Source organism: Aulonocara sp. 'chitande type north' Nkhata Bay, linkage group LG2 (genome assembly GCF_057382095.1).
Source record: "Aulonocara sp. 'chitande type north' Nkhata Bay isolate Kocher_YH1m ecotype deep benthic linkage group LG2, A_spYH_male_GT1.1, whole genome shotgun sequence".
NCBI lineage: Eukaryota > Metazoa > Chordata > Actinopteri > Cichliformes > Cichlidae > Aulonocara > Aulonocara sp. 'chitande type north' Nkhata Bay.
In genome coordinates, this window is record NC_141345.1 from 27,139,625 (window position 1) to 27,166,133 (window position 26,509).

At 41.7% G+C, this 26,509-nt stretch overlaps 7 protein-coding genes across 35 annotated transcripts in view; all 7 read left to right on the plus strand.

Annotated features, from left to right (window-relative positions):
• LOC147338018 (protocadherin gamma-C5-like) overlaps positions 1–26,509 on the plus strand; it is a 308,494-nt gene that overhangs the window by 185,746 nt on the left and 96,239 nt on the right. Inside the window, exon 1 of one of the 29 annotated variants that reach the window (XM_086314311.1) lies at positions 23,163–25,722. The exons of the other annotated variants lie outside the window; for them this stretch is intronic. Coding sequence (XP_086170437.1) covers positions 23,308–25,722 — 2,415 coding nt within the window. The 5' untranslated portion in view covers positions 23,163–23,307. Of the gene's footprint in view, positions 1–23,162; positions 25,723–26,509 lie in introns of those variants that run through there. 29 annotated transcript variants of the gene reach the window in all.
• On the plus strand, positions 1,303–4,923 carry LOC147338036 (protocadherin beta-16-like). Its single transcript, XM_086263270.1, has one exon. It carries the CDS (start codon positions 2,503–2,505, stop codon positions 4,921–4,923), a length of 2,421 nt encoding a protein of 806 aa, XP_086119396.1. The 5' UTR covers positions 1,303–2,502.
• On the plus strand, positions 5,632–10,000 carry LOC147338037 (protocadherin gamma-A2-like). The gene has a single exon (XM_086314684.1). It carries the CDS (start codon positions 6,412–6,414, stop codon positions 8,827–8,829), a length of 2,418 nt encoding a protein of 805 aa, XP_086170810.1. The 5' UTR covers positions 5,632–6,411; the 3' UTR covers positions 8,830–10,000.
• Positions 10,498–12,466, plus strand: LOC147338038 (protocadherin gamma-A2-like). Its single transcript, XM_086263283.1, has one exon. The coding sequence runs from the start codon at positions 10,529–10,531 to the stop codon at positions 12,464–12,466; it is 1,938 nt and encodes a 645-aa protein (XP_086119409.1). The 5' UTR covers positions 10,498–10,528.
• On the plus strand, positions 13,138–16,311 carry LOC147338039 (protocadherin beta-16-like). The gene is made up of 2 exons (XM_086263303.1): positions 13,138–16,064; positions 16,294–16,311. Exons 1-2 carry the CDS (start codon positions 13,680–13,682, stop codon positions 16,309–16,311), a joined length of 2,403 nt encoding a protein of 800 aa, XP_086119429.1. The 5' UTR covers positions 13,138–13,679.
• On the plus strand, positions 16,104–19,356 carry LOC147338040 (protocadherin beta-16-like). The gene has a single exon (XM_086263337.1). The coding sequence runs from the start codon at positions 16,933–16,935 to the stop codon at positions 19,354–19,356; it is 2,424 nt and encodes an 807-aa protein (XP_086119463.1). The 5' UTR covers positions 16,104–16,932.
• On the plus strand, positions 19,389–22,878 carry LOC147338041 (protocadherin beta-16-like). The gene has a single exon (XM_086314670.1). It carries the CDS (start codon positions 20,013–20,015, stop codon positions 22,503–22,505), a length of 2,493 nt encoding a protein of 830 aa, XP_086170796.1. The 5' UTR covers positions 19,389–20,012; the 3' UTR covers positions 22,506–22,878.

Here is a 26,509-nt window from a genome sequence, read left to right on the forward strand (position 1 = left end):
TTTCACAGTCCTTATTAGATGAAATAGGAGCCGCAGGTAGAGCAGGAGTAACAATGTCACTAATGGTGTTGAATAGCAGTGTAGGATTACCTCTGCTCCGTGTAACTAAGTGTGAGAAATAGGCAGCCCTCGCATCTCTGATCGCATTATTAAAAGAAATTAAAAGGTCCTTTAGGTAGAGGAGATGAACATTTAGATGAGTTTTCCTCCACCTGCGCTCCGCTTTTCGACAATCACGTTTTAGACAAGGAATACTGCCATTTAGCCAAGGAGGAGATTTGGAGGCAGAAACTCTCCTCATTTTAACTAGGCAAATTTCATCTAAAATAGAAAGGCAATAATTATTAAAAAAAAGATTGGTTGAGAATCGACACCATTATGAGGGGATAACTGTAAGTTAAGCGCATGCGCAAATTTCTCCGCTGTGGAGGAGTTTAAGATGCGAGAGCTAACCATCCGTTGAACAGGGATTAAAAGACATGTTAAAAACAATAACATGGTGATCAGAAATAGAAATGTCCTCAGAGCAAACCCAAAGTAAGAACAAGGTCCAGTGTGTGACCTTTGCTATGTGTAGGACCGGACACATGCTGAGCAAAATGAAAAGAATCCTTAATGTTGATAAAGTCTCTGGCAAAGGGGTCGGAGTCATCATCAACGTGTATATTAAAGTCCCCAACTATAAGCAACCTAGACAGCTTTATAGTAGAGGATAAGAAGTCACGGTGCCCTGATAAAAAAGCCCATTAGAGCCAGGTGGACGATATACCACAGCAAGGTAAAAGGGATCCTTGTTTCCAATTTTAAGCAGCTGCATCTCAAACGAAAGAAAATGTCCAATTTTCACGGAGCGGCAGGAGAAACGGTCCTGGAAAGCCGCCGCAAGCCCACCACCCCGGCCAGATACCCGAGGCTGGGTTATAAAAGTATAGCCATCCGGGCAGAGTTCAACAAATGACGCGTATTCTACGTCCCGCTGCCAGGCCTCAGTCAGGGGGGAAAAAGTCGCGTTTTTTTGATAATATAAAATCATTCAACAATAATGATTTATTAGACACAGATCGCACGTTAAAAGTGCCATATTCATCCAGGTAGATGCCTCGTTATTTGCAAAGGCTCAAGTTAAAGGACGTAGGCACACAGGGTTTGAGCCATCACGCTCGTAGAATCCACTCACTGAGCGAATAAAGAGCCAGCCGGCAGGAGAGTCTGGATAAACCCTCCTAAGGCAGCACGGTCTCAAAGAGCCGGGCCCAGCATATCCAAACAGGAACGTGGAAAACAAGTCCCCCTCCATGGAGCTTTTCTGAGCACAGGAGACAAGGCACGCTCCACGTCGCTTACCAGCCAAACCCCGCCGCCAGGTAAGCCTGAGCTTTACCTGAATACCTCCTCTTGTCCCTCTCCTTTTCCGTGGTCTAGAGGGACCGCCGAAATAGTCTGACGAAGATCCAGCTAATAGTGGAGGGTGGAAAATGCAGAAGGAGGACGAAGAGAGATCGTGAGGATCGGATGGATAGCAAAGCCAGGCTAGCATACACCAAGGCAGCCAATACATCGTTAAAACTAAGTGAGAACAGTAGAGTAGAAGAAAACAACACAAAAGTAGTAAAGCGCAACAAACTGCACCCGGCAGCGGCAGAGCCAAACACAGGCGCTATCATAACATAGCTCAACAATGAATAACTAGTACATCAATTTTACACACGCGCAAAACAAAAACAATGTTAATATGCTTGAGGAATAATTTTTTTCTAAACAGAATCTTAATGGCATCTAATCAATATTAATATACCTCAAATGTTAACCGCATTCACTTCAGAACCACGGACAGCAGCATTAGCAATATTAATTCATGTTACCTCGTGTCCATTTTGTGCTGTTTCCACAATTCAAGCGCCAAGGTTTACCAGTTATCCATCTTTAAGTAAACTTGTGTTTTCCCGATGCATTTTCCCTTTCGGTCGGTCAGCTGACTTGTTTTATCCGGGCTAACTCTCTTACGCCATTGATTTCTTCACATCACAGTCACCGCCTGTTTTTCTTAATATACTGTTATTGTGATCCTAGAAATTAAACACAATAGATTCCCGATTGTTCTTTTTTCAAGTCCAAATGACAGTGTTAAAGATTCTGTAGGCTGATATTACCGAATTTGCACATATTTGACAGTAAGTTGTCCTGCGGATGAATTTTAGATGATATTCTGCAGTTTTATAGTGCGGACTCTTAGGGCCGCTGTTGACCAGAGTGTTGAGGACTGAGACCATGTTTGTAGCAGCACCGCCCATGTAACATCGACATTATGAAGAGGGAACACGACGCACAAAGATCGAGCGATTCTGATCAAGGAGGATAAATACTGAAGAAAGATTTTTATTTTGGAGCGATTTGCTTTCGCTGACCGGAATATACACTTAGGTTTTGACTTTGGAATACATATCTTCTGTTGTGTGGAATATAGATTGTGAATCCACGTTGAGTGAGAAATCTGAAAGAACAATGAAACGGCAAGTACTGCTGTTTGTCTCTCTCCTTTCCCTCGGCCCAGTCTTCGGGCAGGTCAGTTACTCGATTCCGGAGGAAATGACTAGAGGCTCTTTAGTTGGAAATATAGCACAGGATTTAGGTTTAGAAATTAAACGTTTAATATCAGGAAAAGCCAAGATCTATAGCAGAAATAGCGACCAATTCATCGAGCTGAACAGAGAAAGAGGAGTCCTCCTCATCAAGGAGAGAATAGACAGAGAGGCGCTGTGCACAGAGACAGTGCTTTGTGCTTTACATTTTCAGATCCTTTTGGAGAATCCGATGGAATTTTATACGGTTACAGTCCAGATCACAGACATCAATGATAATGCACCAACCTTTGAAAAAAGCGAAATGAATTTCAAAATTAGCGAGTCTGCAACTGCCGGCTCAAAATTTGTTTTGGAACGGGCTGTGGATCTTGATGTTGGTATTAATGCGGTTCAAAACTATGATTTAAAGTCGACCAACAATTTTGCTCTGAGACTGCACAGTAACCCCGATGGACACAAAAACGTTGAGATGGTACTGCAGAAACCTTTAGACAGAGAGAAGCAAGAGCAGATATCCCTCGTGTTAACAGCTGTAGATGGAGGAGAGCCACAGATGTCAGGGACAATGCAGATTCTCATTACAGTTTTAGACGTTAATGATAATGCGCCGGTTTTTACACAGCAAACCTACAAAGCTACAGTCACTGAGAATTCACCTAAAGGAACAGTTGTTGCTACTGTTACAGCGTCAGACGCAGATCAAGGTTCTAACAGTAAAATAACATATTCAATCACAAATACGTTAGGTAACGTAAAGAAAATGTTTGAAGTAAACACAGAAAACGGGCAAGTTTCATTGGTTGGAACCATTGATTTTGAAAAAACAAAACGCTTCCAAATAAATATAGGAGCAAGTGATGAGGGGGGACTCACGGATTCTTGTAAACTGATTGTTGATGTTCTGGATGTAAACGACAATAAACCTGAAATCAACATAATGTCCAAATCGACTGTGATATCAGAGGATGCTAATCTCAACACAGTAGTAACAATGATAAATGTTGAGGACTTAGATTCCGGAGACAGTGGGATCGTGAAATGCTTTATCAACGAAAATGCACCATTTATTATAAAATCATCAACAAATAATTTCTATACCTTAGTAACAGACAGTGATTTAGACAGAGAGAGATCCTCTGAGTATAACATCACTGTGACCTGCTCTGATGAGGGAGTGCCCTCCCTCTCCAGCAGCGTCACTCTCACCTTACAGATCTCAGACGTTAATGATAACGTACCTGTCTTTGAGAGGAACTCATATGAGGCCTACATTGTAGAAAACAACACGCCGGGTCTTTCTGTATTCACAATCAAAGCCACAGACGCTGACTGGAACCAGAATGCCCGTGTTTCTTACATACTGGAGGACTCCTCCGTCAACGGAGTACCAGTCTCTTCATATGTGTCCGTTAGTGCTGATAGTGGAGTCATCCATGCAGTGCGCTCTTTTGACTACGAGCAGATCAAAGATTTCCACTTCCGCGTAAAAGCGCAGGATGGAGGCTCTCCTCCACTCAGCAGCAACGTGACTGTGAAAATAATGATCCAAGACCAGAACGACAACCCCCCTCAGGTTCTGTACCCAGTCCAGACTGGTGGCTCTCTGGTGGCTGAAATGGTGCCTCGTTCAGCAGATGTGGGCTATCTGGTGACTAAAGTGGTGGCTGTTGATGTGGACTCTGGACAGAATGCCTGGCTCTCCTATAAGCTGCAGAAAGCCACAGACAGGGCGCTGTTTGAAGTGGGCTTACAGAATGGAGAAATCAGAACTATCCGCCAAGTCACTGATAAAGATGCTGTCAAACAAAGACTGACTGTTATAGTGGAGGACAACGGACAGCCCTCTCGTTCTGCTACAGTCGTTGTTAACGTGGCGGTGGCGGACAGCTTCCCTGAAGTGCTGTCGGAGTTCACTGAGTTGACACACGACAAGGAGTACAATGACAACCTGACTTTTTACTTAGTCTTGGCTCTGGCTGTAGTTTCCTTCCTCTTCATCACGTGTTTAGTGGTTATTATATCAGTCAAAATCTACAGATGGAGACAGTCTCGCATCCTGTATCACTCCAACCTGCCTGTCATTCCATATTATCCACCTCGATACTCAGACACTTTGGGGACAGGAACTCTGCCACATGTGTACAATTACGAGGTGTGCAGGACGACTGACTCCAGAAAGAGTGACTGTAAGTTCGGCAGAGCTGGTAGTCAGAACGTGCTGATAATGGACCCCAGTTCTACAGGAACAATGCAGCGGATACAGAGTGAAAAGAGCATCCTCGATGAACCAGACTCTCCTCTCGAGGTCAGTTATAAATGTGGCTTCAACTTTATGTCATAATGTCTTTTTAAATGATTCAGTATCCGGCTATACTGTTGAAATTATCCTGCTATTTTACCAAACCATCGATCTTATATATAATTTACATTTTTATTCACTGATGACCTATTAGAACTATAAAGGGGAATTGTTTTACCGTTGTGAAATTGTCCGCTAGGTCTTCTCTAAGTTTTCGTGCAAAAGGTTTTAATGCTAATTATTTTAAATTGTTTCTATATTACATATTGTTATATGAAACGGTGAATCAATTTCTACTTAGTCGTTAAATTTTCCTCTAAAAATATGATGTAATTAAACTTTAGTTAAAATTATTTAGTGACCTCTTTTCTTATCGGTACCAGAATTTTCAGTCATTTATTTCACTCTTTCATAAGATTTTGCTAAAGACATTTGACTAAATACTCAGCACTGACAATGTTATAATTTAGTTATCATGTCCAGAAAGGGCATAGCGTTTTATTTATTTATTTTTTTTCATTCATTTATTTTTTGTTTTGTTTTCCTTAATGTAAAACAGTGGTGCCCCCACTCATCCTGGTCGTCTAGGATAGTGATTTCAGGACCGCAGACAGCGACACTATTGAACTTATTTGTACTCTTCTTGTATTTTACATATCTTTTTATTATTCCTGTGGGATTTTGTCTTCACAAAATTTGCTTATTTAATACTTTGAGTATGCTTTCACGGAATCATTTTCATGACTGATAATTTTAAGAAAGAAAACACTGTTAGTTGGTTTGGCTTTAGCTCACGAGGTAGGGGAACTCATGTATCAGTTGGACGTGTGGTGTTGGATCAATAGCATCTCCGGTCTGAGTGAAAATTACCTTTGGACAAGATATTGAACCCTGAGCTTCTCCCGATGCGTTCATTGGAGTGTGACTGTTAGAAATGTCTTAGCGCAAGAAAAAATGAATAAATGTGTGAATGAAACATGCTGGACAAGGCGTTTGAGTCTTAAAGCAGGTGTTTTTTAAGCGTTTTGTAGAAACCAGTATATTTACCATTCACACTACATTTGATCTAATTTATATTGAAGTGAGGAATCAACACCGTTGAAGAAAACTTTTGTTTTTTGTTTGTGGGTTGTTGTTTTTTTTTAATTTAATTTACGTTTCCCGTGATAAACATCTGTGATTGCAAGTCTTCTATTAAGGATTGCCTGACGGTAGTGTTCTGCAGTTTTGTTTTTTGAACTCTTAGGGCCGCTGTTGACCAGAGTGTTGATGGCTGACAGTAGGGTTGCAACAGCAGCGTATCTCACATAAACGACGACATAACGAGCACGGGGTACGACGAGAAAGAGCGGATATTCTAGATGCGCAGAATATCTGATGACAAAGACGACATTTATTTTTTTTAATTTTCCGTTGTTCTGGGAGGAATATAACGCTAAAAGATTGTTGTGTCTACCAGGAATTGATTTCACTTAATGGAATATATTTTCGCGTTGTGGAGCCTCGTTGATAGAATACTAGGATAGAACAATGAAAGGGCCTGCGCTGTTGTTTTTTGCTCTCCTTTCCTTTGGCTCGGTAACTGGACAAGTCAGCTATACAATACCGGAGGAAATGACTAAAGGATCGTTAGTCGGTAATATAGCACAGGATTTGGGTTTACAAATCAAATGTTTAATATCAGGTAAAGCTCGAATTTATACCCGAGACAGCGACCAGTACGTCGAGCTGAACAGAGAAAGAGGTGTCCTCCTCGTTAAAGAAAGGATCGACAGAGAGGCGCTGTGCAGACGGACGACACCGTGTGCTCTACATTTTCAGATCATTTTGGAGAATCCGATGGAATTTTATACAGTTACAGTGCAGATCACCGATATCAATGACAATGCACCAACCTTTGAGAAAACAGAGATGGAGTTTAAAATTAGTGAGTCTGCGGTAACTGGGGCAAAATTTGTTCTGGAAAGGGCTGTGGATGTTGATGTTGGCACCAATGATCTTCAAAGGTACGAAATAAAACCAACTGACAATTTCGTTCTGAAAATGCATAATAATGCTGATGGAAATAAAAATGTTGAGATGGTACTGCAGAAACCTTTGGACAGAGAGAAGCAAGAGCAGATATCCCTCGTGTTAACTGCTGTAGATGGAGGAGAGCCACAGATGTCAGGAACAATGCAGATTCTCATTACAGTTTTAGACGCTAATGATAATGCGCCGGTTTTTACACAGCAAACATACAAAGCTACAGTCACTGAGAATTCACCTAAAGGAACAGTTGTTGCTACTGTTACAGCGTCAGACGCAGATCAAGGTTCGAATAGTAAAGTAACGTATTCAATCACAAATACTTTAGATAATATCAGGGATGTCTTTAAGATAAACCAAGAGAATGGCGAAGTGACTTTAATTGGGAATATTGACTTTGAGGAGTCACGAAATTTTCAAATAAATTTACTTGCTAGTGATGATGGAGGACTAACAGACTCCTCTAGGGTTATTGTTGATGTGTTCGATGTCAATGACAACAAACCTGAAATTAGCATAATGACGAAGGCGACCGTGATTTCAGAGGATGCTAAACTCAATACAGTCGTTATGATGATAAATATCGAAGATAAGGACTCGGGAGAAAACGGAAAAGTTTATTGTTCAGTAAGCGAAAACATACCATTCATGCTAAAAAAATCTACAAATAATTTCTATAATTTAATAACAGACAGTGATTTAGACAGAGAGATATCCTCTAATTTTAACATCACTGTGACCTGCTCTGATGAGGGAGTGCCCTCCCTCTCCACCAGTGTCACTCTAACCTTACAAATCTCAGACGTTAATGATAACGCACCTGTCTTTGAGAGGAGCTCATATGAGGCCTATATTGTAGAAAACAACACACCGGGTCTCTCTATATTCACAGTCAAAGCCACAGACGCTGACTGGAACCAGAATGCCCGTGTTTCTTACATACTGGAGGACTCCTCCGTTAACGGAGTGCCAGTCTCTTCATATGTGTCTGTTAGTACTGATAGTGGAGTCATCCATGCAGTGCGCTCTTTTGACTACGAGCAGATCAAAGACTTCCACTTCCGCGTAAAAGCGCAGGATGGAGGCTCTCCTCCACTCAGCAGCAACGTGACTGTGAAAATGATGATCCAAGACCAGAACGACAACCCCCCTCAGGTTCTGTACCCAGTCCAGACTGGTGGCTCTCTGGTGGCTGAAATGGTGCCTCGTTCAGCAGATGTGGGCTATCTGGTGACTAAGGTGGTGGCTGTTGATGTGGACTCTGGACAGAACGCCTGGCTCTCCTATAAACTGCAGAAAGCCACAGACAGGGCGCTGTTTGAAGTGGGCTTACAGAATGGAGAAATCAGAACTATCCGCCAAGTCACTGATAAAGATGCTGTCAAACAAAGACTGACTGTTATAGTGGAGGACAACGGGCAGCCCTCTCGTTCAGCTACAGTCATTGTTAACGTGGCGGTGGCGGACAGCTTCCCTGAAGTGCTGTCGGAGTTCACTGAGTTGACCCACGACAAGGAGTACAATGACAACCTGACTTTTTACTTAGTCTTGGCTCTGGCTGTAGTTTCCTTCCTCTTCATCACGTGTTTAGTGGTTATTATATCAGTCAAAATCTACAGGTGGAGACAGTCTCGCATCCTGTATCACTCCAACCTGCCTGTCATTCCATATTATCCACCACGTTACTCAGACACTTTGGGGACAGGGACTCTGCCACATGTGTACAATTACGAGGTGTGCAGGACGACTGACTCCAGAAAGAGTGACTGTAAGTTCGGCAGAGCTGGTAGTCAGAACGTGCTGATAATGGACCCCAGTTCTACAGGAACGATGCAGCGGATACAGAGTGAAAAGAGCATCCTGGATGAACCAGACTCTCCTCTAGAGGTCAGTTATAAATCTGGTTTCACGGCATGTTAAGGTATTTTAAAAGATCATAGATTATATATAATATACATTTTCAATCATTGATGGTTTAAGATAACTGCAAAGGTACATTGCCTATTTATTTATTAATTCAGTGCATTAAACATTGAGCACATTTTCAGTGGGCAATCTGGTTTTCCCTGAAAGAGTTTTTCTAATGCAGCTGTTACGATTTCCATATAAAATATTGTTAGATTATCTCTTTAAAAACTTCTGACTGAGAAATTTCATTAGTCCCTTCATCGGCAACAATGTTTCATGCACCGATTTCTTGCTCTTCCGTGACAACAGGCTGAATCATCACCTCACTTTTTTTAAGTAATCACTTCAATATCTTAATAGATAATACGGTTTCCCCAAAGAACAGAATTAGTTTTGCCTGGTTTTGCACATTCATTATCTTCTCACGAATGCACGGTAAATCATTTTATAAATCATTCCCATCGATTGGCACGTCATCATTTCAGCACCACGAACAGCGATATTAATAAAACTTTCTTTTGTCCTTCCCATGCCCAATTATATTTTTAGTGAGTTACTTATACATTTTAACGTACGTTTATTCTTGTTGTAGTTTTTTGTGAAAATGTACTTCTTGCAGTAATTGACAGGGTGCTTTGACTGATTTTTTGATTATAAAGGAGAAAAAAAAACAAAATAGAAATACATTTGAACCGTAAACTGTGTTGTAGTGTGCAATCGGCGATTACAACGTGGATTGTGTTGTTTCTCTCCAGCTCTCTCTGTCTCTGTCTCTCTCTCTCTCCCTCACTCTCTCGCTCTCTCGCTTCAATTTCTTGTATTATTTACTTAAAGTCTTACTTGTTACACTTCGCTAACAGCAAGTCTTTTGAACAGTGTAATTTAGGGAGCTGTTGTGCAGTTTTCTGTTATGAACTCTTAGGGCCGCTGTTGACCAGAGTTTTGACGGATGGGAGCAGGGTTATAGCAGCTGAGTACCTCCCATATACGCCCGCATAACGAGGACGGGGTATTACGAGAACGACCAGGCATTCTCGATCCGCAGAATTTCAGATTAAAAATACGACGATTTAAGACTATTCGATGTACAGAGGACTGTAAAGCTACAAGACTGACGTCTGACTTTGGAACTCCTTTCACTCAGCTGGATGCATGTTCGCGTTGTGGAGCATCGTTGATAAAATCCTAGGGTAGGACAATGAAAGGGCCTGCGCTGTTGTGTTTTGCTCTCCTTTCCTTTGGCTCGGTAACTGGACAAGTCAGCTATACAATACCGGAGGAAATGACTAAAGGATCGTTAGTCGGTAATATAGCACAGGATTTGGGTTTACAAATCAAACGTTTAATATCAGGTAAAGCTCGAATTTATACCCGAGACAGCGACCAGTACGTCGAGCTGAACAGAGAAAGAGGAGTCCTCCTCGTTAAAAAAAGGATCGACAGAGAGGCGCTGTGCAGACGGACTACACCGTGTGCTCTACATTTTCAGATCATTTTGGAGAATCCGATGGAATTTTATACGGTTACAGTGCAGATCACAGATATCAATGATAATGCACCAACCTTTGAAGAAGCTGATATTGAATTTAAAATTAGTGAGTCTGCGGTAATTGGTGCAAAATTTGTTCTGGAAAGGGCTGTGGATCTTGATGTTGGCACCAATGATCTTCAAAGGTACGAAATAAAACCAACTGACAATTTCGTTCTTAAAATGCATAATAATGCTGATGGAAATAAAAATGTTGAGATGGTACTGCAGAAACCTTTAGACAGAGAGAAACAAGAGCAGATATCCCTCGTGTTAACAGCTGTAGATGGAGGGGAGCCACAGATGTCAGGAACAATGCAGATTCTCATTACAGTTTTAGACGCTAATGATAATGCTCCGGTTTTTACACAGCAAACATACAAAGCTACAGTCACTGAGAATTCACCTAAAGGAACAGTTGTTGCTACTGTTACAGCGTCAGACGCAGACCAAGGTTCGAACAGTAAAATAACATATTCAATCACAAACAAAGTGGATGACGTCAGGAAAGTCTTTAACATAAACAAGGAGAACGGCGAAGTGACTTTAATTGGGAATACTGACTTCGAGGATTCACGAGGTTTTCAGTTAAGTTTACGTGCTAGTGATGTTGGAGGACTAACAGATTCCTGTAAACTGATTGTTGATGTTCTGGATTTAAATGACAACAAACCTGAAATCAACATAATGTCTAAGTCGACTGTGATTTCGGAGGATGCTAAACTCAATACAGTTGTTACAATGATAAACGTTGAAGACAGGGACACTGGAGAAAGAGGGAATGTTCAATGTTCAGTTAGTGATAGTGTACCTTTCATTTTGAAATCATCAACAAATCACTTCTATACCTTAGTAACAGACAGTGATTTAGACAGAGAGAGAGCCTCTGAGTATAACATCACTGTGACCTGCTCTGATGAGGGAGTGCCCTCCCTCTCCACCAGCGTCACTCTCACCTTACAGATCTCAGACGTTAATGATAACGCACCTGTCTTTGAGAGGAGCTCATATGAGGCCTACATTGTAGAAAACAACACACCGGGCCTCTCTATATTTACAGTCAAAGCCTCAGACGCTGACTGGAACCAGAATGCCCGTGTTTCTTACATACTGGAGTACTCCTCCGTTAACGGAGTGCCAGTCTCTTCATATGTGTCCGTTAGTGCTGATAGTGGAGTCATCCATGCAGTGCGCTCTTTTGACTACGAGCAGATCAAAGATTTCCACTTCCGCGTGAAAGCGCAGGATGGAGGCTCTCCTCCACTCAGCAGCAACGTGACTGTGAAAATAATGATCCAAGACCAGAACGACAACCCCCCTCAGGTTCTGTACCCAGTCCAGACTGGTGGCTCTCTGGTGGCTGAAATGGTGCCTCGTTCAGCAGATGTGGGCTATCTGGTGACGAAAGTGGTGGCTGTTGATGTGGACTCTGGACAGAATGCCTGGCTCTCCTATAAACTGCAGAAAGCCACAGACAGGGCGCTGTTTGAAGTGGGCTTACAGAATGGAGAAATCAGAACTATCCGCCAAGTCACTGATAAAGATGCTGTCAAACAAAGACTGACTGTTATAGTGGAGGACAACGGGCAGCCCTCTCGTTCAGCTACAGTCATTGTTAACGTGGCGGTGGCGGACAGCTTCCCTGAAGTGCTGTCGGAGTTCACTGAGTTGACCCACGACAAGGAGTACAATGACAACCTGACTTTTTACTTAGTCTTGGCTCTGGCTGTAGTTTCCTTCCTCTTCATCACGTGTTTAGTGGTTATTATATCAGTCAAAATCTACAGGTGGAGACAGTCTCGCATCCTGTATCACTCCAACCTGCCTGTCATTCCATATTATCCACCACGTTACTCAGACACTTTGGGGACAGGAACTCTGTCACATGTGTACAATTACGAGGTGTGCAGGACGACTGACTCCAGAAAGAGTGACTGTAAGTTCGGCAGAGCTGGTAGTCAGAACGTGCTGATAATGGACCCCAGTTCTACAGGAACGATGCAGCGGATACAGAGTGAAAAGAGCATCCTGGATGAATCAGACTCTCCTCTTGAGGTTAGACTGCCCTTAAATGTTTTCTACATCATCATACAAATATCAGATTGCCTTCAAGCCTTATAGATCATATATAATACAATTAAAATAACGTTATCGTCCATATGATCTCAAATTTGTATTTCCAGTGGCTTATATTTCCACTTAAACAAACTGTTATTTATTAAGATTTGGAATTTTTTTCGTTTCATATTTTACATTTTAGGAATGACAAATACCGACCTCATGTTTATTACATGTTGACTTTGCATATTTCGTGTAAGTGTTTTCCAGTTCAGTACTCACTTCTCTGTACATGTATATGTTCCGTTACTTTGGGAATTGTCAGTAATCTCTTATTGTGATTCAATCTAGCTTTTTTGTTGAGGAGATCAATATTTCATGTCCACTCATTTTATAGATTTTGTTTTAATTGTTGCAAATAAATGCCCCTCATCTGACAGGATTTCTTTCGTGGTGCCTGCCTCACTGACGTAGAGGCAAGCGCCACAAATCTGGCGTTGTCCATTTCAGAACGCTGGACACTAACTTAAGTCCATCGCCATCTATTTACCCCGTTAGTGTTTCCCCATTGTGTCCTGAGTTTTGTTTCAATGTGATTCAGGACTGAACAAATGTTTTCTGAACATTATAACCGCTTTAGCCTACCAGGTGTTTCATTCAATGCTCTCAAATCTTCATAGTTTTAATTTTTTACATATATATATATATATATATAATGTGTGTGTGTGTGTGTGTGTGTGTGTGTGTGTGTGTGTGTGTGTGTGTGTGTGTGTGTGTGTGTGTGTGTGTGTGTGAGAGAGAGAGAGAGACTGAGCAGCCCAAGGTTAAAGTTACTTTAAAATGTCTCTAAACCAACCTTCCAGAGGCGTGAATATGATCCGTATTATGTGGTAATGGATTTCCGTGTGCGTTTTCAGTATAAATATTACCATTTGACTTGGTATTTTTGTGACTTATTTTAAAAAGAAAAAACCTTCATGTTGGCTGTCTGCAGTTTTCTAAGGTGAACTCTTAGGGCCGCTGTTGACTAAATTGTCAACAGCCGAGTAGGGTTATAACAGCAACTCCCTCGTAACGTCGGTATAGCGAAGAAAGAACAGAACGACAAAGGACGGCCTCGAGATATACACAGTATTTGGATGCAAAGGACATCGACCGTTTTAGTACATTTTCTCATGTGTGGATGATAAACGTGCGAAATTGAAGTTTGACGTTTAAAGCGTGATTTGTAGGATATTATCACAGTGAACATCCATTGGCAAAATCGCATAAAACAATGGCAAGGCAAGTACTCCTGTTTATCTCTCTTCTCGCCGTCGGCTCGGTGCTCGGACAAGTGAGCTATACAATACCAGAGGAAATGACTAAAGGATCGTTAGTTGGTAATATAGCACAAGACTTGGGTTTACAAATCAAACGGTTGACTTCAGGTAAGGCTCGGATTTATGCTCGAGACACCGATCAGTACGTCGAGCTGAACAGAGAAAGAGGAGTCCTCCTCGTTAAAGAAAGGATCGACAGAGAGGCGCTGTGCAAACAGACGACGCCGTGTGCTCTACATTTTCAGATCATTTTGGAGAATCCGATGGAATTTTATACGGTTACAGTGCAGATCACAGATATCAATGACAATGCACCTACTTTTAAAAAAACTAAAATCATTTTCAAAATTAGCGAAACGGCGCTCATCGGGGCAAAATTTGTTCTGGAAAGGGCTGTGGATCTGGATGTTGAAATGAATAGTGTTCAGTCATATGAGTTAAAACCAAGTGACAATTTTGCTCTCAAACTGCACAGCAACTCTGATGGAAATAAAAATGTTGAGATGGTACTACAGAAACCTTTGGACAGAGAGAAACAAGAGCAGATATCCCTCGTGTTAACAGCTGTAGATGGAGGGGAGCCACAGATGTCAGGAACAATGCAGATTCTCATTACAGTTTTAGACGCTAATGATAATGCTCCGGTTTTTACACAGCAAACATACAAAGCTACAGTCACTGAGAATTCACTTAAAGGAACAGTTGTTGCTACTGTTACAGCGTCAGACGCAGATCAAGGTTCGAATAGTAAAATAACATATTCAATCACAAATGCAGCAGATGATGACACCAGAATATTTGAGATTAATGAGGAAAACGGGAATGTTGTATTAATTGGAATAATTGACTATGAAAAGTCAAGAAACTATCAAATAAATTTACTTGCTAGTGATGAGGGTGGACTCACGGATTCGTGCAAATTAATTGTCGATGTGCAAGATGTAAACGACAACAAACCTGAAATCAACATAATGTCGAAGTCAGCTGTGATATCAGAGGATGCTAATCCCAACACAGTAGTTACGATGATAAACATTGAAGACAAGGACTCGGGGGAAAACGGAAAAGTGCAGTGTTTTATGAGTGATAACGTACCTTTCGAATTAAGAGCATCTTCAAATAATTTCTATACCTTAGTAACAGACAGTGATTTAGACAGAGAGAAAGCCTCTGAGTATAACATAACTGTGACCTGCTCTGATGAGGGAGTGCCCTCCCTCTCCAGCAGCGTCACTCTCACCTTACAGATCTCAGACGTTAATGACAACGCACCTGTCTTTGAGAGGAGCTCATATGAGGCCTACATTGTAGAAAACAATACGCCAGGTCTCTCTATATTCACAGTCAAAGCCACAGACGCTGACTGGAACCAGAATGCCCGTGTTTCTTACATACTGGAGGACTCCTCCGTTAACGGAGTGCCAGTCTCCTCATATGTGTCCGTTAGTGCAGATAGTGGAGTCATCCATGCAGTGCGCTCTTTTGACTACGAGCAGATCAAAGATTTCCACTTCCGCGTAAAAGCGCAGGATGGAGGATCTCCTCCACTCAGCAGCAATGTGACTGTGAAAATAATGATCCAGGACCAGAACGACAACCCCCCTCAGGTTCTGTACCCAGTCCAGACTGGTGGCTCTCTGGTGGCTGAAATGGTGCCTCGTTCAGCAGATGTGGGCTATCTGGTGACTAAAGTGGTGGCTGTTGATGTGGACTCTGGACAGAACGCCTGGCTCTCCTATAAACTGCAGAAAGCCACAGACAGGGCGCTGTTTGAAGTGGGCTTACAGAATGGAGAAATCAGAACTATCCGCCAAGTCACTGATAAAGATGCTGTCAAACAAAGACTGACTGTTATAGTGGAGGACAACGGGCAGCCCTCTCGTTCAGCTACAGTCATTGTTAACGTGGCGGTGGCGGACAGCTTCCCTGAAGTGCTGTCGGAGTTCACTGAGTTGACCCACGACAAGGAGTACAATGACAACCTGACTTTTTACTTAGTCTTGGCTCTGGCTGTAGTTTCCTTCCTCTTCATCACGTGTTTAGTGGTTATTATATCAGTCAAAATCTACAGGTGGAGACAGTCTCGCATCCTGTATCACTCCAACCTGCCTGTCATTCCATATTATCCACCACGTTACTCAGACACTTTGGGGACAGGGACTTTGCCCCATGTGTACAATTACGAGGTGTGCAGGACGACTGACTCCAGAAAGAGTGACTGTAAGTTCGGCAGAGCTGGTAGTCAGAACGTGCTGATAATGGACCCCAGTTCTACAGGAACGATGCAGCGGATACAGAGTGAAAAGAGCATCCTGGATGAACCAGACTCTCCTCTTGAGGTTAGTCCTTCTGTTGTAAAAAATAAAATAAAATAACATAAAAATGTGTTTTTTAAGCTTTACAATTAAAATTAAAATTATATAAAATGATAGTTAAAATTTGCGCATCAACGTTCAATACTGTCGTAGTGATCATTTTCAGCACCACAGACAGCGGAAATAAGAACCTTTCTGCCTGAACCCCAAACATGCAGAATTTATTTCATTTCTTTATGATTTCCTTCCCTAGGGAACAATGGCGCACTAGTATGTACTTATATATGTACTTATTTTAAGTGTTTATGTTTTTGATTTTTTTTTTCTCTCTTTCTTTTTTCTTTTATTTCTCTTTTTTGGTCGTGGTGGTGCCGTTCTGACTACTATCCGACATCTAAAAAAAACAAATAGCTTGAAGACCAGAGGGTTTTTTATTTGTTTTTAAAATTTAAACGTAGTCACTGCGTTTTCCCTTCTGTTTTTCTTTTTTAAACAATTTCAGTTTTTTTTTTAATTGTCTTCGACGAGTTGGGTTTAGCAGTACTATTTTTTGTCTGTTTGCTTGTTTTTCAAACCTCAAATATTTGTTTAACCTTGCACTGATTTTCTTGTCATAAATCAGTGTAGTGTAGTGTCATGTTTTGTACTCCTAGAGACGCTGTTGGCTAGTCTGTGGTAGTTTTGCTGCTGATTACAGCAGCACCTCCCAGATAATTTAGATCGGAGGAAGTATTGTCGACACAGTAGACATTTCAGGTTTCCGAGAATAATATAGCCTACACGGACATTTTAGCAGTCGGTTTTTTTGATCGACCTTTATTGTGTGGCTTTTTCATTTTTACTCCAGCTGTGTGTGGAATTTAGCTCTTTTTCTCGATTGCTTTGATTCGTCATGATATTACAAAGCCGTTGGACCGAAACAATGAAATGGCAAGTGATACTGTTTTTCTCAATGCTCTCTCTCTGTTATGTGTTCGGGCAGGTAAGCTATTCTGTTCCAGAAGAAATGTCAAAAGGCTCGTTAGTCGGTAAGATAGCACAAGATTTAGGTTTGGACCTAAAACGGTTGAAAACGGGAAAAGCTCGCTTGCATGTTGGAAACAGCGCTGAATACATTGAGCTGAATAAAGAAAGGGGGGTGCTTCTTATCAAGGAGAGAATCGACAGGGAGGCTTTATGCAAACAAACGACTCCCTGTGCTTTACACTTTCAAATGATTTTGGCAAATCCTATCGAGTTCTACCGTGTTACTGTAGAAATAACAGATATAAACGACAACGCCCCTATATTCAAAATGAAAGATATGGTATTTGAAATAAGCGAGTCGGCTGTAAAGGGGTCAAAATTTATATTAGAGAAAGCACTGGATTCTGACGTTGGAATAAATGGGCTTAAAAGCTACTCCCTTAACCCAACAGATAATTTTGCTTTGAAACTCAACGACAACACTGATGGGGGGAAAGAAGTAGAGATGGTTTTGGAAAAACCTCTTGATCGAGAGAAAGAGGAGCAACTGACTCTTACACTAACAGCCGTCGACGGAGGTGAACCTCAGCTCTCGGGGACAGTGCAAATTCATGTAACTATATTAGACGCCAATGACAACGCACCTGTTTTTACACAGTCAACGTACAAAAGTAGTTTAATGGAAAATTCTCCAAGAGGAACTCAACTGATTACTGTTACAGCCACCGATAAAGATGAAGGAACAAATGGTTTCGTAACATATTCGATATCAAATAACATTGATGGAATTTTTGATTTATTTGAAATACATGAGACAAGCGGGGAAGTGCGGTTGATCGGAAATGTAGATTATGAAACATCGAAACATTATCAGCTCAATATTAAAGCCAAAGATCAGGGTGGACTCAGTGACTCGTGTAAAATTATTTTTGATATTACTGATGTAAATGATAATAGCCCAATAATAGATTTAATGTCGACTACTCAATCGGTTCCAGAAGATTCCACCTTAAAAACCGTTGTTGCAGTTATGAACGTGCATGATGCTGATTCAGACGATAATGGAGTAGTTAAATGTTTCCTAAATGACAATGTACCTTTTAATATTGAGAGTACATCAAATAGCTTCTACAGCATTATAACAGACAGTGATTTAGACAGAGAGAGAGCATCCGAATATAACATCACTGTGACCTGCTCTGATGAGGGAGTGCCCTCCCTCTCCAGCAGTGTCACTCTCACCTTACAGATCTCAGACGTTAATGATAACACACCTGTCTTTGAGAGGAGCTCATATGAGGCCTACATTGTAGAAAACAACACACCAGGTCTCTCTATATTCACAGTCAAAGCCACAGACGCTGACTGGAACCAGAACGCCCGTGTTTCTTACATACTTGAGGACTCCTCCGTTAACGGAGTGCCAGTCTCCTCGTATGTGTCCGTTAGTGCTGATAGTGGAGTCATCCATGCAGTGCGCTCTTTTGACTACGAGCAGATCAAAGATTTCCACTTCCGCGTAAAAGCGCAGGATGGAGGTTCTCCTCCACTCAGCAGCAACGTGACTGTGAAAATAATGATCCAGGACCAGAACGACAACCCTCCTCAGGTTCTGTACCCAGTCCAGACTGGTGGCTCTCTGGTGGCTGAAATGGTGCCTCGTTCAGCAGATGTGGGCTATCTGGTGACGAAAGTGGTGGCTGTTGATGTGGACTCTGGACAGAATGCCTGGCTCTCCTATAAACTGCAGAAAGCCACAGACAGGGCGCTGTTTGTAGTGGGCTTACAGAATGGAGAAATCAGAACTATCCGCCAAGTCACTGATAAAGATGCTGTCAAGCAAAGACTGACTGTTATAGTGGAGGACAACGGGCAGCCCTCTCGTTCAGCTACAGTCGTTGTTAACGTGGCGGTGGCGGACAGCTTCCCTGAAGTGCTGTCGGAGTTCACTGAGTTGACACACGACAAGGAGTACAATGACAACCTGACTTTTTACTTAGTCTTGGCTCTGGCTGTAGTTTCCTTCCTCTTCATCACGTGTTTAGTGGTTATTATATCAGTCAAAATCTACAGGTGGAGACAGTCTCGCATCCTGTATCACTCCAACCTGCCTGTCATTCCATATTATCCACCACGTTACTCAGACACTTTGGGGACAGGGACTCTTCCACATGTGTACAATTACGAGGTGTGCAGGACGACTGACTCCAGAAAGAGTGACTGTAAGTTCGGCAGAGCTGGTAGTCAGAACGTGCTGATAATGGACCCCAGTTCTACAGGAACGATGCAGCGGATACAGAGTGAAAAGAGCATCCTGGATGAACCAGACTCTCCTCTTGAGGTCAGTTAACTGCTGTTGTGAACGGCTTTCATGCGGTGATATTATTGTAATACATGCAACTTTCCTGCTTATAGGATGGAGATAACTACAGCACATTTGAAATTGTACATCACTATTTCAAAATATCTTGTTTCAATTATAATCTGATCGTTTATTACTGATTTCAGCACCACGGATAGAGACAGCATTTGTCCCTCCTCGCATTTCTCTTTAAAATAGATTTAATACTTGCTCCATCTTTTGTTCCTTTGTTTGTTGCATATATCAAAAGATGTCTTCTATATATTTGTTTGACTTTTTTAGTTCGTCAGTGCAGGCCTCTAGACATTTAGCTTCTAAGGTGTTTTTTCATAACATTTTTATGAAATATATTAAGTTAAATAATTTTATTGTTCTTGTAGTTCTGCTCTATGGACTCAATGGGCCGCTGTTGGTCAACGTGTTGCAATCCTGTAGACAGGATTTGAAGCAGATCCTCCCATTTCATGTCCGTATTTTAGAGAAAGGAAGGGAGACAAAGCACTGTTCACTGACCGGGAATCTTTTAGATGGATACAGTGATCTGATGGACTATTATTTCACTGTTTGGGAGTGATATATGTTCCTTTATCTATATCTTTTCGTGTGGAAACATTATTTTTTTGTCGTGATTCCCTTTGCAAAAGATGTTCTGTGGTGCAGCGTATATTTTGAACAGAACAATGAGACGGCAAGTACTGTTTTTTATCTCGATCTTCTATGTAGGTTATGTTGTCGGTCAAGTGAGCTACTCTATTCCGGAGGAAATGCCAAAGGGGTCTGTTGTCGGAAATATAGCTCGAGATTTGGGCATAGATGTGAGGAGACTAAAGTCAGGTAAATCTCGTATATTTACGAGCGACAGCGCAGAATACATCGAGCTGAGTAGGGAGAGAGGAGTCCTCCTCCTCAAAGAGAGAATCGACAGAGAGTCACTCTGCAGACAGACGACGCCTTGTGCTTTGCATTTGCAGATTATTCTAGAAAACCCAATGGAGCTTTTTCGAATAACGGTCGAAATCACTGATATAAACGATAACAGTCCAAGTTTTAAAAACGATGAGAAACGTTTTGAAATAAGCGAATCCGCAGTTACAGGATCGAAATTCGTGTTAGAAAGAGCGGTCGATGCAGATATTGGAATAAATGGCCTGAAAAATTATAGCCTGAGACCTACGGATAACTTTGTTCTGAAAATCGAAAATCAGGCTGATGGACAGAAAAAGGTTGAAATGGTTTTACAAAAGCCACTAGATCGAGAAAAGGAGGAACAAATATCATTGTTGTTAAACGCCGTAGACGGAGGGGATCCTCAAATGTCGGGTACGGTGAAGATTTATGTGACCGTACTCGATGTGAATGACAACGCTCCGGTTTTCACGAAGTCGGTTTACAAGGCGACTATAGCCGAAAACTCTCAGAAAGGAACAACAGTGACAACAGTGAGCGCTTCTGATGCAGATAAAGGGACAAATGGGGATGTTTCTTATTTAGTATCAGCTACAATTGATAGTGTATCTGACATATTTACAGTAAATCAAAATGGTGAAGTAATATTAGTTGGTGAAGTTGACTTTGAAAAAGCCAAGTATTACCAAATTGATATTGAGGCCAAAGACAGTGGTGGTCTTTCTGATTCCAGTAAGGTTATAGTTGATGTTATTGACATTAATGATAATGAGCCTGTAATCAGTATACTTTCGAAATCAGATTCTATTCCTGAAAACTCTCCCCATAATACAGTTATACTTATGTTCAGTGTCTATGACTCAGATTCAAGTAATAATGGTCAGGTAAACTGCAGATTAAATAGTAACATACCATTTACTATTACAGCTGCCTCAAATGATTTCTACAGTTTAGTAACAGACAGTGATTTAGACAGAGAGACAGCCTCTGAGTACAAGATCACTTTGACCTGCTCTGATGAGGGAGTGCCGTCCCTCTCCAGCAGCGTTACTCTAACCTTACACATCTCAGACGTTAATGATAACGTGCCTGTCTTTCAGAGGAGCTCATATGAGGCCTACATTGTAGAAAACAATACGCCAGGTCTCTTGATATTCACAGTCAAAGCCACAGACGCTGACTGGAACCAGAATGCCCGTGTTTCTTACATACTGGAGGACTCCTCCGTTAACGGAGTGCCAGTCTCCTCATATGTGTCCGTTAGTGCAGATAGTGGAGTCATCCATGCAGTGCGCTCTTTTGACTACGAGCAGATCAAAGATTTCCACTTCCGCGTAAAAGCGCAGGATGGAGGCTCTCCTCCACTCAGCAGCAACGTGACTGTGAAAATAATGATCCAGGACCAGAACGACAACCCCCCTCAGGTTCTGTACCCAGTCCAGACTGGTGGCTCTCTGGTGGCTGAAATGGTGCCTCGTTCAGCAGATGTGGGTTATCTGGTGACTAAAGTGGTGGCTGTTGATGTGGACTCTGGACAGAATGCCTGGCTCTCCTATAAACTGCAGAAAGCCACAGACAGGGCGCTGTTTGAAGTGGGCTTACAGAATGGAGAAATCAGAACTATCCGCCAAGTCACTGATAAAGATACTGTCAAACAGAGACTGACTGTTATAGTGGAGGACAACGGGCAGCCTTCCCGTTCAGCTACAGTTGTTGTTAACGTGGCGGTGGCGGACAGCTTCCCTGAAGTGCTGTCGGAGTTCACTGAGTTGACCCACGACAAGGAGTACAATGACAACCTGACTTTTTACTTAGTCTTGGCTCTGGCTGTAGTTTCCTTCCTCTTCATCACGTGTTTAGTGGTTATTATATCAGTCAAAATCTACAGGTGGAGACAGTCTCGCATCCTGTATCACTCCAGCCTGCCTGTCATTCCATATTATCCACCACGTTACTCAGACACTTTGGGGACAGGGACTCTGCCCCATGTGTACAATTACGAGGTGTGCAGGACGACTGACTCCAGAAAGAGTGACTGTAAGTTCGGCAGAGCTGGTAGTCAGAACGTGCTGATAATGGACCCCAGTTCTACAGGAACGATGCAGCGGATACAGAGTGAAAAGAGCATCCTGGATGAACCAGACTCTCCTCTTGAGGTTAGTCCTTCTGTTGTAAAAAAAAAAAAAAAAAAAAAAAAACATAAAAATGTGTTTTTTAAGCTTTACAATTAAAATTAAAATAATATAAAATGATAGTTAAAATTTGCGCATCAACGTTCAATACTGTCGTAGTGATCATTTTCAGCACCACAGACAGCGGAAATAAGAACCTTTCTGCCTGAACCCCAAACATGCAGAATTTATTTCATTTCTTTATGATTTCCTTCCCTAGGGAACAATGGCGCACTAGTATGTACTTATATATGTACTTATTTTAAGTGTTTATGTTTTTGATTTTTTTTTTCTCTCTTTCTTTTTTCTTTTATTTCTCTTTTTTGGTCGTGGTGGTGCCGTTCTGACTACTATCCGACATCTAAAAAAAACAAATAGCTTGAAGACCAGAGGGTTTTTTATTTGTTTTTAAATTTAAACGTAGTCACTGCGTTTTCCCTTCTGTTTTTCTTTTTTAAACAATTTCAGTATTTTTTTTTTTTAATTGTCTTCGACGAGTTGGGTTTAGCAGTACTATTTTTTGTCTGTTTGCTTGTTTTTCAAACCTCAAATATTTGTTTAACCTTGCACTGATTTTCTTGTCATAAATCAGTGTAGTGTAGTGTCATGTTTTGTACTCCTAGAGACGCTGTTGGCTAGTCTGTGGTAGTTTTGCTGCTGATTACAGCAGCACCTCCCAGATAATTTAGATCGGAGGAAGTATTGTCGACACAGTAGACATTTCAGGTTTCCGAGAATAATATAGCCTACACGGACATTTTAGCAGTCGGTTTTTTTGATCGACCTTTATTGTGTGGCTTTTTCATTTTTACTCCAGCTGTGTGTGGAATTTAGCTCTTTTTCTCGATTGCTTTGATTCGTCATGATATTACAAAGCCGTTGGACCGAAACAATGAAATGGCAAGTGATACTGTTTTTCTCAATGCTCTCTCTCTGTTATGTGTTCGGGCAGGTAAGCTATTCTGTTCCAGAAGAAATGTCAAAAGGCTCGTTAGTCGGTAAGATAGCACAAGATTTAGGTTTGGACCTAAAACGGTTGAAAACGGGAAAAGCTCGCTTGCATGTTGGAAACAGCGCTGAATACATTGAGCTGAATAAAGAAAGGGGGGTGCTTCTTATCAAGGAGAGAATCGACAGGGAGGCTTTATGCAAACAAACGACTCCCTGTGCTTTACACTTTCAAATGATTTTGGCAAATCCTATCGAGTTCTACCGTGTTACTGTAGAAATAACAGATATAAACGACAACGCCCCTATATTCAAAATGAAAGATATGGTATTTGAAATAAGCGAGTCGGCTGTAAAGGGGTCAAAATTTATATTAGAGAAAGCACTGGATTCTGACGTTGGAATAAATGGGCTTAAAAGCTACTCCCTTAACCCAACAGATAATTTTGCTTTGAAACTCAACGACAACACTGATGGGGGGAAAGAAGTAGAGATGGTTTTGGAAAAACCTCTTGATCGAGAGAAAGAGGAGCAGCTGACTCTTACACTAACAGCCGTCGACGGAGGTGAACCTCAGCTCTCGGGGACAGTGCAAATTCATGTAACTGTATTAGATGTCAATGACAACGCACCTGTTTTCACACAGTCAACGTACAAAAGTAGTTTAATGGAAAATTCTCCAAGAGGAACCCAACTGATTACTGTTACAGCCACCGATAAAGATGAAGGAACAAATGGTTTCGTAACATATTCGATATCAAATAACATTGATGGAATTTTTGATTTATTTGAAATACATGAGACAAGCGGGGAAGTGCGGTTGATCGGAAATGTAGATTATGAAACATCGAAACATTATCAGCTCAATATTAAAGCCAAAGATCAGGGTGGACTCAGTGACTCGTGTAAAATTATTTTTGATATTACTGATGTAAATGATAATAGCCCAATAATAGATTTAATGTCGACTACTCAATCGGTTCCAGAAGATTCCACCTTAAAAACCGTTGTTGCAGTTATGAACGTGCATGATGCTGATTCAGACGATAATGGAGTAGTTAAATGTTTCCTAAATGACAATGTACCTTTTAATATTGAGAGTACATCAAATAGCTTCTACAGCATTATAACAGACAGTGATTTAGACAGAGAGAGAGCATCCGAATATAACATCACTGTGACCTGCTCTGATGAGGGAGTGCCCTCCCTCTCCAGCAGTGTCACTCTCACCTTACAGATCTCAGACGTTAATGATAACGCACCTGTCTTTGAGAGGAGCTCATATGAGGCCTACATTGTAGAAAACAACACACCAGGTCTCTCTATATTCACAGTCAAAGCCACAGACGCTGACTGGAACCAGAACGCCCGTGTTTCTTACATACTTGAGGACTCCTCCGTTAACGGAGTGCCAGTCTCCTCGTATGTGTCCGTTAGTGCTGATAGTGGAGTCATCCATGCAGTGCGCTCTTTTGACTACGAGCAGATCAAAGATTTCCACTTCCGCGTAAAAGCGCAGGATGGAGGTTCTCCTCCACTCAGCAGCAACGTGACTGTGAAAATAATGATCCAGGACCAGAACGACAACCCTCCTCAGGTTCTGTACCCAGTCCAGACTGGTGGCTCTCTGGTGGCTGAAATGGTGCCTCGTTCAGCAGATGTGGGCTATCTGGTGACGAAAGTGGTGGCTGTTGATGTGGACTCTGGACAGAATGCCTGGCTCTCCTATAAACTGCAGAAAGCCACAGACAGGGCGCTGTTTGTAGTGGGCTTACAGAATGGAGAAATCAGAACTATCCGCCAAGTCACTGATAAAGATGCTGTCAAGCAAAGACTGACTGTTATAGTGGAGGACAACGGGCAGCCCTCTCGTTCAGCTACAGTCGTTGTTAACGTGGCGGTGGCGGACAGCTTCCCTGAAGTGCTGTCGGAGTTCACTGAGTTGACACACGACAAGGAGTACAATGACAACCTGACTTTTTACTTAGTCTTGGCTCTGGCTGTAGTTTCCTTCCTCTTCATCACGTGTTTAGTGGTTATTATATCAGTCAAAATCTACAGGTGGAGACAGTCTCGCATCCTGTATCACTCCAACCTGCCTGTCATTCCATATTATCCACCACGTTACTCAGACACTTTGGGGACAGGGACTCTTCCACATGTGTACAATTACGAGGTGTGCAGGACGACTGACTCCAGAAAGAGTGACTGTAAGTTCGGCAGAGCTGGTAGTCAGAACGTGCTGATAATGGACCCCAGTTCTACAGGAACGATGCAGCGGATACAGAGTGAAAAGAGCATCCTGGATGAACCAGACTCTCCTCTTGAGGTCAGTTAACTGCTGTTGTGAACGGCTTTCATGCGGTGATATTATTGTAATACATGCAACTTTCCTGCTTATAGGATGGAGATAACTACAGCACATTTGAAATTGTACATCACTATTTCAAAATATCTTGTTTCAATTATAATCTGATCGTTTATTACTGATTTCAGCACCACGGATAGAGACAGCATTTGTCCCTCCTCGCATTTCTCTTTAAAATAGATTTAATACTTGCTCCATCTTTTGTTCCTTTGTTTGTTGCATATATCAAAAGATGTCTTCTATATATTTGTTTGACTTTTTTAGTTCGTCAGTGCAGGCCTCTAGACATTTAGCTTCTAAGGTGTTTTTTCATAACATTTTTATGAAATATATTAAGTTAAATAATTTTATTGTTCTTGTAGTTCTGCTCTATGGACTCAATGGGCCGCTGTTGGTCAACGTGTTGCAATCCTGTAGACAGGATTTGAAGCAGATCCTCCCATTTCATGTCCGTATTTTAGAGAAAGGAAGGGAGACAAAGCACTGTTCACTGACCGGGAATCTTTTAGATGGATACAGTGATCTGATGGACTATTATTTCACTGTTTGGGAGTGATATATGTTCCTTTATCTATATCTTTTCGTGTGGAAACATTATTTTTTTGTCGTGATTCCCTTTGCAAAAGATGTTCTGTGGTGCAGCGTATATTTTGAACAGAACAATGAGACGGCAAGTACTGTTTTTTATCTCGATCTTCTATGTAGGTTATGTTGTCGGTCAAGTGAGCTACTCTATTCCGGAGGAAAT

Coding starts and splice junctions, on each gene's coding strand:
- LOC147338036 (XM_086263270.1), top strand. CDS start 2,503: ATGAAACGGCAAGTACTGCTGTTTGTCTCTCTCCTTTCCCTCGGCCCA.
- LOC147338037 (XM_086314684.1), top strand. CDS start 6,412: ATGAAAGGGCCTGCGCTGTTGTTTTTTGCTCTCCTTTCCTTTGGCTCG.
- LOC147338038 (XM_086263283.1), top strand. CDS start 10,529: ATGCATAATAATGCTGATGGAAATAAAAATGTTGAGATGGTACTGCAG.
- LOC147338039 (XM_086263303.1), top strand. CDS start 13,680: ATGGCAAGGCAAGTACTCCTGTTTATCTCTCTTCTCGCCGTCGGCTCG.
- LOC147338040 (XM_086263337.1), top strand. CDS start 16,933: ATGATATTACAAAGCCGTTGGACCGAAACAATGAAATGGCAAGTGATA.
- LOC147338041 (XM_086314670.1), top strand. CDS start 20,013: ATGTTCTGTGGTGCAGCGTATATTTTGAACAGAACAATGAGACGGCAA.